Source organism: Nansenia antarctica (assembly GCF_963989245.1).
Source record: "Nansenia antarctica genome assembly, chromosome: 12".
Classification (NCBI taxonomy): domain Eukaryota; kingdom Metazoa; phylum Chordata; class Actinopteri; order Argentiniformes; family Microstomatidae; genus Nansenia; species Nansenia antarctica.
Genome location: NC_137682.1, coordinates 5,004,688 through 5,017,289, shown reverse-complemented (window position 1 = coordinate 5,017,289; position 12,602 = coordinate 5,004,688). Strand labels below are relative to the sequence as shown.

Genomic DNA, 12,602 nt, shown 5'->3' with positions numbered 1-12,602 from the left:
CCTTCGTCTGCTTCTTTGTCCTGTATTAAATGAGTGTCTGGCAGCTTGTGAGCTTGGACTTCATATCAATACTCTGTACATCAGTAAGAAGACAAACGGCTTACAGTATTTCAACCAATGATATAATCTTAAATATGTCTGTGTCAAACATATTACAAAGAGAGAGCAGTAAGGATTGTATTTCTCTTTTTATTTAGACAAAAACTTTCCCTTCTGTAGTTGTAGTTGTCGTTCTCCAGTATATTTGGCTTTCTCTGTATTGTATGACCACTAACTGGATACATTATCTGCTTCAATATACAATATGCAATAAATAATGTATTTATTAATATAAAAATATCTGAACATGACATATTTACGACGTCTATGGTTGAGGTATACTTGCTCTTATGTAAATTTCGCTCACACCATTCCACTGGTGGGGTTCATTACCGTAAATGTAACCAAAAAAGGGAACAATACAAAGAAGTTCCAGCTTATACGAGTATTTACAAGTACAGTATAGAGAATTAAAAATAACATATTTCTTAAAGTAGTTAAGATAGTTGTGTCACATTTGGAAGGGAAGGGACAGTAGGTCCTGGATATTAAGGGGTAACCAGGCCCCGGTTGAAATACCCTGCAACCAAGTGAGAGGGCAGTACATTGCGGGTGGGGTAGCGTGTACCACAGGTGCAGGTCCCATACTAGCGTGACTACACTCACTGAGGGGGCTAAAATAATATATAGTAGTGTATGAATGTATGACATGTATCACATAGTGTGTAAGAAATGTAAATCTTTACCTTTTATTTTGACTGTTTTCCCCTGCTTTTATATTCATTCTATGCTAGTACCGGTATATGTTTTTATATTCACTTTATGTTCTTATTCCTGTTGTAAAGCACTTTGAGCTGCATTTCTTGTATGAAAGGTGCTATATAAATAAAGCTTTACTTACTTACTTACTTACATTTAGGGTAGAGTCACTTATTCAGATTTTGACAGCAATTAACAGAAAAACATTTAAATGTAAAAAAAAAATAGCCTCTGAGATCAATTCTATTCATATATTAAATATTCATTTCAAGAACTTTACTGAAAATTAAAAACAGATTATACTGTTCAAAGTATGATCCAGTCAATAGCTTAATAAAAGGCAAATTATTTTCCTTTTACCATACATAAATCATGAACTCACGCTCATTCTGCTGGCATGAATACAGCAGATGCTATTCTTTGAAAAAAGGAGATCGCAACAGGGGGATGAGGAGTCATCCATAGTGTGCTCGATTCTAAAGCTGAAGCTTTACAGCTTATCTCGCCTTGGCTCAGCCTCCATTTCCCCTAACCTTCCTAGGTCCTCAAGCTCAGAATAGTTGGAGGCAGATGGGGGTTTCCATTCAAAGAGCTAAAAAGGCATTTAAGGTTAGTGGAAAGTTGAAAGGTCACCCGTTGCTTGGGTAGCTAGCACGTCTAGCATGCCTGTAAGGCTGATACCCGTTTGATACATCTTCGTCCGAGTCCTCTAACTGCGGTTCGAAGCAGTCGTCGAACTTTTTGCGCAGGCGTTTCTTGAGCTGCAGAGTACGCTGCACGTTGGTCTGGGTGTACTCTTGGGCCTTGAGCTTGGCATAATAGTCTGAGAACTTGTTGAAGAGTATGGAAATAGGCATGCCGTTAAGAATGATGCCGAAGGAGATGCAGGCGAATGCCACACAGCGGCCCAGATAGCCGGCGGGCACCACGTCGCCATAGCCCACAGTGGAGATACTCACCTGTGGTAGAAGGAAGGAAATTATGTCGTGTTATTCGGTGAAGGAAAACAAACTCATAATATACAGTTAGTTCCTCAAAACTCTCACCCTTACTCTTGCTTCTGAGGTTGTAAACATACAAATGTTTAACCCTTCATATATAACATTGGTCCCACAGTGACCACACCCTAACCCTAACCCGTCATATATAACATTGGTCCCACAGTGACCACACCCTAACCCTAACCCTTCATATATAACATTGGTCACACAGTGACCACACCCTAACCCTAACCCTTCATATATAACATTGGTCACACAGTACTTAAGGGTAAGCCATAAGGCCTCCATATGGCCTCTACTCCCAGAGGTCATTGATTATATCACGATGTTAGTCACAGCATTAATCATGTACTACTGTACTGTCTCATGTAAGCAAACTGTAGGGACCACTGTAGATGGCTTGAAATGAAAGGCATTACCATGGTATAAGACCAGATTACACACATACAATTAACATCTGCCTGGGGATAAAGCCTAATGTCCTAAACCAGAGACAGACACACAGACGATGATGGATGAACACAATGGAGTGCCCCGTGTAAAGAGAAGCAAATAAAACATGTACGATCTCGTGACGTTAGAATTATAAGGTTCTATCTCCATTTTTGTAAAAATTGAGTTTTTTACATAATCTGATCCATTGGGTGTTTATTAATGCCTGTGTGGTGTTATTTTTTAAATGTTGACATTTTTTAGTTAGTAATTCACAAAATACAAAGGTTCCATCTCACAAAACATAATGGAATGTAAAAACTTTGACGCTCAATATCTCTGAACTGCCCTAAACGGAGATAGAACCTTATCATTCTAAGCTCACGATCTGCTGAATTACACTGTTATCTATACTCAGCATAACAAGAAAGGTCAGGAAAATGTGTCAGGATAATGAGTCAAGCAGTTTATGTTATTACAATAATAATGGAATGGGGACTGTTCACGTACTGCTCAACTGTATATGCTATGTACAGTATGTAGTGATTACCTAATGACTATGTAACAGCATGTTAATACAGTGTTGTTACTACAATAATTCCAATGTTACTACACATAGGGGCAACTTAATGTGTTAAAAAGTGTTACTGAACAGAAGTGTACATGCATAAAATTGTTGTCTGTTTTCAAACAAGCCAGAATGTCATGCCATCATACATGAATGGAAATAAACTAAAACTAGAACTTAGTTTAGATTGATTCAGATTAGAAACTATCTAGACTAGAGTATATCTAGAGTAAATCAAACAGGCCCAAACCCTTAAAATATTTAAATCTAAGCTAAAAAACCTTCATGTTTTGCACCAGTTATGATTAAACACAAACACTTCTATCAATGTCTTTCTTCCATTAACTATTGTCTTTTTAAATGTTTTATCTATTTACTTCTTATATTTGCTTTTATTCATTGTAATTTTTATTTTCTTATGCTCCTCTCGCTGTATTTTTAAATAATGTATGTAAAGCACTTTGAATTGCCCCTGTTGTATGAAATGTGCTATACAAATAAACTTGCCTTGCCTTGCCTTGCCTTGCCTTGCCTTGCCTATACTGTTCACAGAGAAACAACACATTTAGTGGGGTTGAGGTTTACTCACCGCTGCCCACCACCAGGCATCGGGAATGCTGCTGAACGGAGTGCCAGGCTCGTCTGCCTCCACAGAGTGCATGAGAGCAGAGAACGTGAAGATTCCCATGGCGATGAACAGAAACAGACAGCACACCTGCTCCGAGCATTGCCGTATCGTGAAGCCGAACGCCCGCATCCCTGTGGAGTGGCGAGCGAGCTTGAGGATACGAAAGATGCGCATGAGCTTGACCACCTTGAGCACCTTGCTGACTTTGCTGACCCTGGCCATGGTCTTCAGGTCCTCCTGAGCATTGAGGTCCTCTGCGTCTGTGAACATTTCCGTGACTATCTGGAGGAAGTAGGGCATGACAGCCACCAGGTCCACGAAGTTGAGAGCGCTCTTCAGGAAATGTTTGATGTCGCAGGTGGTGAGCAAACGCAGGAAGTACTCCAGGGTGAAGAAGAGGATGGAGCAGATCTCCACGCACTCCATGTAAGTCTTGCCGTATATCGAGTATATTTTCAGCTCCTTCACCGTGTTGAGGGTCATGGCGACGATGGAGATGAGGACAAAGAGGCTGGAGAACACAGCAAATGCCTTCGCTGGCAATGAAGAGTACGGATTTTCCATAAGATCCCAGAGGGCCTTACGAAAACCCCCCAGGAACATGTTTTTGAAGCCCTCCTCATCATGCACCGGCTTGATCTCATCTATCAGCTCCTGGTTGACCTTCAGATGGTCTTTGATCTCGTCGACCTTTTCCTCATACAGGATACGGCAACACCTTGGGGTGTCCCTCATGCGTAGCCCCCAAAATCTCATCTCCTCTTCAAAGTTTAGGGGACACAGACTCTCCATCACCCACATGACATTGCTGGAATAGAAATGGAAGATGTAGTGGAAGAACGTGGGGTCTCGGTCAAAGAAAAACTCATTGTTGCGGACCGAATAGTCATCGCAAAGTGTCAGACGTTTGACAGGGTCAGTGCAGAGGGCCAGAATGCCAATCCTTGTTTTTGGGTAGCGAAAAACCAGGTGCTTTGGGATGTGAAAAACTTTCCCACCAACATTGATGTTAACTATGTTCGATTGCCTTGGGTTCACATGTTGTTTCTCTTTCTCATCTTTTTTCTCAGACCCTTTATTCTTCGGGCCCTCCGGTTGGTCTGGACCGTCCAGGTTGTCCATAGATGTCCATGGTTTCACAGAGCTGTCCTGCGCAAAAGGAAAGGCACTGTCTTGTTCGTCACTGTCATCAATGGTCTTGGAGAAGCTGTTCAGCTTCACGGAGGCAAACAGACTGGAACGGCGCTTTTTCAGTTTTTTACTACCTCTTTGGGCATCCATTGCGACGACCGCTCAGAGGGTCAAAGAATATGATGAGCAGTGAGAGTGAGACCTGAATAAAGCTCCACCGAAGAAAAGTCAAAGATAACACCAAAGTTGAGCCAGTAAATTAATAAAAAAGAACTCCAATATTCCACAAGACTTCCATTCAAATAGCTTTTACTTCTCCCAGAAAATTCAGCTTTCTGGAGGGAGAGAAAAAGCGTGTTCTGTGTTTGATTCAGCGTGGGAGAAAGATCAAGAGCATGAGTTACGGGTTCATCCTCCTAACTGATTCTCTAATCCTATTGCTGTTCTTGCTGTCCAACGGGTAGTTTAAAAATACTGTCCGTGAGGATTAGTGTTGTGATTTAAGGATTTGGTTTTGGGAGAGGAGGAAAGGCAGAGGAGAGACAGCAGTCATCCATTTATGACAGGGCTATTAAAGGCTTACAGGTACATTGCAGTTCAAACCAGACAGAAACAAAATCGGTTTTAAAAAATCTACCTCATGTATGGCTTGTTGACATCCATTATGTAAAGTAAATAATAAAAAATAACCATGGTATAAACAGATGGGGCAACCTATCTGTATCTGTTTGGCCCTAGATGCAACTATCCCATAAAGCAGGCTTATTCGACTGGCGGAGTTGATCAGATCAAGCCGCCCATACATTTAGACTGGACCTTTGAATATTTAACATTACTCAACATCTGCACACAAAACAATCCAATGTTTGTTTGCAAAATAAGCCCGGGGTTAATTTCCTCCAATAGGAAAAGGTATTCCCTGTAGTCCCGCCCATTGAGTACTGTCAATCAGTATCACCAAGGTTCCAGTTTAAAGCCAGTCAGCTTCATAGCCCTGTCATAGTTTTTCCTCTATAGCCATACTGTAGCAGCCTATTGTACTTTCTCTTACAGACCTTGAGTTTGAACAGAATTGTGCATGGTACAAGATAGCAAAGGGTCTGAATACTTATGTAAATGAGGTATTTCTGTATTTAAATTGTAATACATTTACAAAACTTTCTAAAAAATGTGCTTTCACTTTGTCATTATGGAGTATTATGTGTAGATTGATGGCAAAAAAAATAAATTTAATCAATTTTAAATTCAGTCCATAACACAACAAAATGTGGAAAAAGTGTTTGAATACTTTCTGAAGCCACTATATGGGAGCTATTATATGTTTGTGTTCATATTCAATTCAATCTGTCAATTACAATTCAATTTCTGCTGGCACTATAAGCTCCATAACACTATACTGTAGTTTTTGTAAGGTAATTCATGCAGCAGTTAGCAAAGTCTGAGTGGTTTACAAACCAATTACTGCTGTTTTAAATCTATTTCTTCCACATTGGGAAGTCAATTGATAAGTAATGGTATAGTATTGAATATTGGTCCACTACGAACAAATAAACAAGAAATTAACCAAAGCTTAATGAACCAAAATGTAAGCGTGACATCATCTTTTTGAACTTCTGTGCTGTGCCGGTGGCCATATTGGGTTTTATGTTATAAAATTAAAAAATTTGAGAGAGAGTGAAAGAGAAATCATTGCCTAATGTGTCTGAGACCAACTCAACAGCATGATTTGATAAGCTCGATCACATCAAAGTTTTGCCAATGCAGTTCTGTTGTCCAGTAGGCCTACTAGAGTCATTTGGCAGCTACACGTTTGAGGTGATTTACACTAGAGGGTGTTGGATCACATACAAGTTGGCCCTACAAGTTGCCCCTACACCTGTGTAGTAATCAAAATCAGAATCAGAATTGCTTTTCTGCTTATCTAATGTACGGGTACACAGAGTAAACTTCTTAGGTTCAGGTTCTTCAGCACTGCAGCAGAATACAAAATCAATAATAGTAGAATAAAGCAGAATACAAATTCAACAATCAACAATCAACCACACAACAATGCTATGTAATAAACTGTGTAACAACATGTTAATACAATGTTACTAGAATAATAACAGCCTTACATTACAACTAATGTAAAGTGTTCTCTAGGGGTTGATTTTGGGAAAGTGTGGTTGCAAAAACGTGCAGGACAGTATTTTCATATCTGTGTGGCATGGAACTCTCTTTAATCGCCATACTGTATATTTCAAAGGTGCAATATTTATTAAAATGTACTTTGCTTATATTTTTTGTATTACTAATACAAAAAATATAAGCAAAATAAATATGAATAAATACTAACTAATAAATACTAACTAATACTATTAGTTTATTTATAAAGCACTTTGAAACAATGTGTTTCAGCTACTTTTAGTAGTGGGGTCCATTTGGTCTTTATAAAACGCGCTATACAAATACAATTGACGTAAAAGTATTGTTTTTTTTAATGTATGTATTTATTTGACAAAGAATGCAATAAAACAATCTTATATTTAAAAAATGAGTATACAGTAAGCCCGTTGTTACACTAGCCACCATCCACCACACCCCCCGAACTCCATCCGGGATGGCCCAGAATAACGGAAACGGAAATATCTTTATCTATATATTTTTGTATTAATATATATTTAAAGTCAACTGGCTTTGTTTTCTACTTGGGGCCATACATTATTTCCCCAAGTATACATATAAAGAAAATTAAATTGTAAGAATTCAAAAACATTTCGGATGACAGTCTGAATATATAGCGTACCCGCACCACGTGACTTCCTTTCCGGTCGAACCTAACAATATGGACGCCAGCCGCGTGCAACCGATCAAGCTTGCCAGAGTAAGAACATTAAACATCGTATATTATAACTCCTCTAAACGGATTAAACATGTCCTTTAGTAGTCCGTGTTGCATATGTTTACATTTGTATGAAGCTAACGCAACGTGTTTAGCTGTATTTAACGGTGCCTTAGGCCTTCTCGTTCACGCGGTGTCCTGCGCATGTTAGCAGCCATCTCGCTCGCTCGCTTCATATATCATATTTGTTTATTTTTGTAACATTAATAATGTTTATTTCTCATGTTTTCCAGGTCACCAAGGTGCTCGGAAGAACCGGTTCCCAGGGACAATGTACCCAGGTATGCTGTTATTTGTGTTGTCCAGTTGGCAATGTTCTCATGGTGGTTATGGTGGTGTTCTAGCTAGATATCACTGCCATTTTTTCCAGTCAACGCCAGGCTAGAATGTGTTCGTTGTGTAGATTATCTATCATCTACGAAGGCCAAAATGGACAACGTTAGGGTGACTACATCAATGTGGTACATCAGAGAACAGTGGTAAAGCATATAGCTAGCTAGCATCCCTGTGTTACTACTGTAACTCTTATTCGCTACCTGACAGGCTCGTTTTCTCGTTGGAACTCTTATTTTCTTATCGAATCCGCAGGACAAACGGGTGAGAGTGGTATTTTGGACGTTACGTGTATTATTTTCATATTCCAGACTAGTATACGCGTGTGTATCCTGCGAAGAGATGTCAACGGAGCGTACCTCAAGCATTTTACATTTGTCAACTCGTCATATTTATTTGGCATTTTGTCTAGCCATGCTGAAAATATGGATTAGTTATTGCAACATAACATTAATTTTAAAGCAGTGGAAAGCAGTCATATGGGCCTCTGTACTGCTATACTGTCTGCAGGGTGTTCCACATATCATTTTGCTTAATTTAAGATTAAAAGAAATGTCCCATCACAGAGTCAATCAATTAATCAGTCAATCAAGTCACCATCAAGTGTATGAGAACAACTACATGGTTCTATCATGTATGGTTCAAAAGTTACCACTGTTTACCTCTTTACATATACATGCGAATTACTGGAATTTATATCAATAGAATTTGGAACTAACAAGTGTAAGTGTTCACTGCTATTGTATGTATTGGGTTATATAATATACCATGTGTCTTTTTAAAGGTCCGTGTTGAGTTCATGGATGACAGCAACCGCTCCATCATCAGGAACGTGAAAGGGCCAGTCCGAGAGGGCGATGTGTTGACCCTTCTAGAGTCTGAAAGAGAAGCCAGGAGGCTGCGATAAAGGTGATTGCCTCAGTCTGTCCAGTGACGTTAGAATTATAAGGTTCTATCTCCATTTGTGTCAAAATTGAGTTTTCTACATAATCTGATCCATTAGGTGTTTATTAATGCCTGTGTGGTGTTATTTTAAAAATATAGAAATTTCTGAGTTAGTAATTCATAAAATACAAAGGTTCCATCTCACAAAACATAATGGAATGTAAAAACTGACGCTCAATATCTCTGAACTACCCTAAACGGAGATGGAACCTTATAATTCTAAGCTCACGATTTATCTCAAAGAAAAGTCTGAAACTTTTTAAAACAACACGTGCATAAGGGCAGTGTTTTCAGAGCATGTGTAGGTGAAAATATTCTCTCACCAGACACTTTCCAGCACCAGCCATACACTGCAGCACTAAGTAATGTTTGCTCACGCCTGCATGTCTCCACCATACTTAAGTAAAGAATGATATTATTGTGATTTAAGTAGCATAGATGTTTCACCAAACCCTATACTACTTTCAGTGTTCTGCCACCTGTTTGACACCAAATTCAGTCTGTGCTGTCAAAGCATACACTTTCTTTAAGCCACTACAAACAGTAAAAATACTACTACCCACCAAAAGGTACAATAAAATAAAAAAAGGTCATTGCCAAAACCGTAGTAATGCATGCTGCCAATTAATGGTGTTTCAAGGAACCAACATTTCCATGTCATGTAATAACACTAGAAAGGTAATGGAATGGGGGAAACTACAAAGCAGCCATCTACTCTTATCCCTGCCCTCCATTGCATTGTCATGTTTGTATCTAGGTCTCTGTTTATGTATAGATTTGTACATCTGCAAATGCTAATTCATTCCTGTCTTTCCTTCCTTGCAGTGCCCGGTGCTGATGTGATGCTAAACCAGTGCTCGTGGAGCCGGATGCATCCTCTGCAATGGCCCGCGTATCACTTGTGCAGTGTTTTTGAAATAAAATCTGTTCATTGACGGTGATGTGTGGTTCCTTTCCTTTTCAATGGCTGATTTGTATGCAGATTATCTTTTCACCTGAAATGTAAAACGCTGTTACTACCAGCAGGGATGTAATTCAGGTAAATTCCATTAATATACAATTACCGTATGTAAGTGTTTGTGATTTTCACTGGTCTCACATTTACTGACTTTCTATGACTACATCACTGATTAAGTGTCCCTGGCCTCCTGTGGGTTGTCGTTTTGATAGGAAGTGTGTACAATGGAGATAATCTACAGCTGTGTAAGTGGACTGACTTATGTACATGTGGGAATACGGTACATGTGGGAAAACTAGGGTTAGGGTTAGTCGACTTGGTACATGCTGGCATGTCTAACCCTAATCCTATACCTAACCCTAGTTTTCCCACATGTACCGTAACATATACAAACTCTTATAACGTTATTTCAGTCAAATATTTTTGGGCCGCTACCCACACGTTTAGCTGTGTTGCTCATTCCACGAATGCATGATCCTTACAAGTTGTAAAGGTGACTAATCAGGCTTTCCAACGATATAAAATACAATACCAATTGGTATTATTAAAGGGCAGGAATAATCGACCAAAAATAATGTTTCCAAACTTTTTGAGGGGTTTGTGTCAAATTGAGTTAAAACTTTTCTACCTAGATGATGGAGTCAGTTCTGGGTGAACCTTTGGGGAAGTTCACATGGTGCAGACAAAATTGGTCTAAGAAATTCATTTTCATTTGACTGAGTTTGCTTTTGGGCTGTGATTCGGTCTGTGTAATCTCTGACACCACTGGGACAATTTTGATGAAACTGGTGAATGGTCGGTCTCACCACAGATGCAACATTTACAAAAGATGATTATGCAGATTCATCATTAAACATGTCATAGTGTGCAAAGTGGAGAACTAGGAGTGTAGCCTAATAGATAGTGACATTTCACAGCTCTACTGGGGTACAAAAGTAGGCAATGCAAGTTTATTTGTATAGCAACGGGCAATAACACTATGTGCAATATGACAACCCTAGGGTACATAAGGTTGCAGAGAAATGGGAAATGTTAGAATAGGTATAGCATAGCATAGAGTACAGCACAGTGTTTTATCTGTATAGTATAGTGGATAGTGTACATAGCCTTTATTTATGTAAACCAGCTCTTTTCCCTTCTTGTTTTTTTTCTTTCCTAGCACCAGGGGAGCCCCCCCTCCCAAATTTCGTTGTTTGGTACCTGTACTATAACAATGACAATAAAGACCATTCATTCAATTCAAAGTGCTTTACATACATTATTAAAAATACAGCAAGGGGGGCATATTAAGAAAATGACTGAATAAAAGCAAATTTGAGAAGTAAATAGATAAAACATTCAATAAGACAATAGTTAATGGATAAAGAACATTGATAGAAGTGTTTGTGTTTAATCATAACTGCTGCAAAACATGAAGGTTTTTTAGCTTAGATTAAAATATTTTTAGGGTTTGGGCCTGTTGGATTTCTTCAGGGAGTTTGTTCCACGAGCATGCGGCTGATGCAAACTAGTCACCTTTCGGCGAAATTCGCCGTTTTTAACTCAAAATAGGTCATCCACGTGAATCATGGAGATTGCAACAAAAAAAAAGTAGGGGGGGGTCATGAAAGTTGTGTCGTGACGTCATCATGGGCAAAGCAGTTCGTTTCAGTGAACTCATTCATTACAATCAGTTCACTAAAAAGATTTGTCCAAAAGAGTCGTTCATCCAATCATTCAGTGCTTCTCAGAGCTTCGACTCACTGCGCGTAGTCCATTCACTGAACTGAAACACGTCAGTGTCCAGTGAGCTGAGAATGTAGGGGCGGGGCCGCCTTCGTAAATTCACTTTGCGAGTGACGGCCTCTCGTCCAATCAAATTACTTGGTCCATTATAACATTGAACCCAGTGTGGGCTGGGCTCTGGCGAATTTACGAACGCGGATAAAGGTACCGTTTTCAAACAACTGAAAGCTACTATAAATATCGTACCCTATTATGTAAAGACTTAGAATTTCACGACACTTAATTATTAAATAAAATATTTGGTACTACTTCGAGACTTTCAAGACAAGAGGCTTCCCACCAGTTCAGTCAGTGACACCCAGTGTTGCCACAGTTACTTTGAAAAAGTATTCTGATTACTGATTACTCCTTTAAAAAGTAATCTAGTTACTTTACTGATTACTTGATTTTAAAAGTAACTAAGTTAGATTACTAGTTACTTTTTTAGTTACTATTGGCAGCTGCCTAGGCACCCGACCCCCCCCCCCCCCCCCCGCAACATAAAAATGAAAACTGGTTTTGCCAAAACTCACTTTATTTTAACAGTAACTTAAATTACATAATTAAACTTTAAACAATAACTTAAAACAACAAAATAAAGAGTCTTTCTTTGCCTCACCCAACATAAATACTTGTTTTTAAACAATAAAATAAATATAATCTTTATTTAACAGTAACTAGCAAGGAGTGGTTTCACAAAACCTAAAACGATGACAACAAACTCAGTCACCACCCCCAAGCTGCATTGTAGTCCTCTGTCTCCCTCTCATTCACTCTTTCTCTCTCTCTCTCTCTCTCTCTCTTTCACTCTCTCTATTGCTGTCTCATTCACCCTTTCTCTCATTCTCTCTCTCCCCCCCTCTCTCTCTCTTTTGCACATGCTCAGTATGAGCCTAGCTCTTCATTCATCCCTCCCTCCCTCCCTCCTCCTCCTGACCAACCAGTGTTGCTGCTGCTGTTCCCTCCTCTGCCTGCCTGTCTGTCTGTCTCCTCCTCCTCTCCTCTCCTCCTACACATTTTACACTGTGCAATCAGCGTGGTGATACAGGTGAGCGATTCTGCTGCAACCTCGTGTTGAAAACGTGAGCACTGACGTCACTCCCCAAGACGTGAGAAAAGCAAACAAATGTTTGTTTACTATCGAACATTACAAAGAAATACTG

At 39.3% G+C, this 12,602-nt stretch overlaps 2 protein-coding genes across 2 annotated transcripts; one reads left to right on the top strand and one right to left on the bottom strand.

Moving 5' to 3' along the window:
- Positions 1-1,427: 1,427 nt before the first annotated feature.
- Positions 1,428-4,708, bottom strand: LOC308168583 (potassium voltage-gated channel subfamily V member 2; the record flags this gene model as incomplete). Its single annotated transcript, XM_080543182.1, has 2 exons — positions 1,428-1,757; positions 3,389-4,708. The coding sequence occupies 2 exons, from the start codon at positions 4,706-4,708 to the stop codon at positions 1,428-1,430; spliced, it is 1,650 nt and encodes a 549-aa protein (XP_080399308.1).
- Positions 4,709-7,336: 2,628 nt separating this feature from the next.
- On the top strand, positions 7,337-9,658 carry rps28 (ribosomal protein S28). Its single transcript, XM_080543372.1, has 4 exons — positions 7,337-7,421; positions 7,673-7,720; positions 8,557-8,681; positions 9,543-9,658. Exons 1-3 carry the CDS (start codon positions 7,383-7,385, stop codon positions 8,677-8,679), a joined length of 210 nt encoding a protein of 69 aa, XP_080399498.1. The 5' UTR covers positions 7,337-7,382; the 3' UTR covers positions 8,680-8,681; positions 9,543-9,658.
- Positions 9,659-12,602: the final 2,944 nt, after the last annotated feature.

Excerpts from the sequence above, each read along its gene's own strand:
- rps28 (XM_080543372.1), top strand. The coding sequence starts at position 7,383 with ATGGACGCCAGCCGCGTGCAACCGATCAAGCTTGCCAGA. Across the intron at positions 7,422-7,672 it reads AACCGATCAAGCTTGCCAGA|GTCACCAAGGTGCTCGGAAG; the intron begins GTAAGAACATTA and ends CATGTTTTCCAG. Across the intron at positions 7,721-8,556 it reads CCCAGGGACAATGTACCCAG|GTCCGTGTTGAGTTCATGGA; the intron begins GTATGCTGTTAT and ends GTCTTTTTAAAG.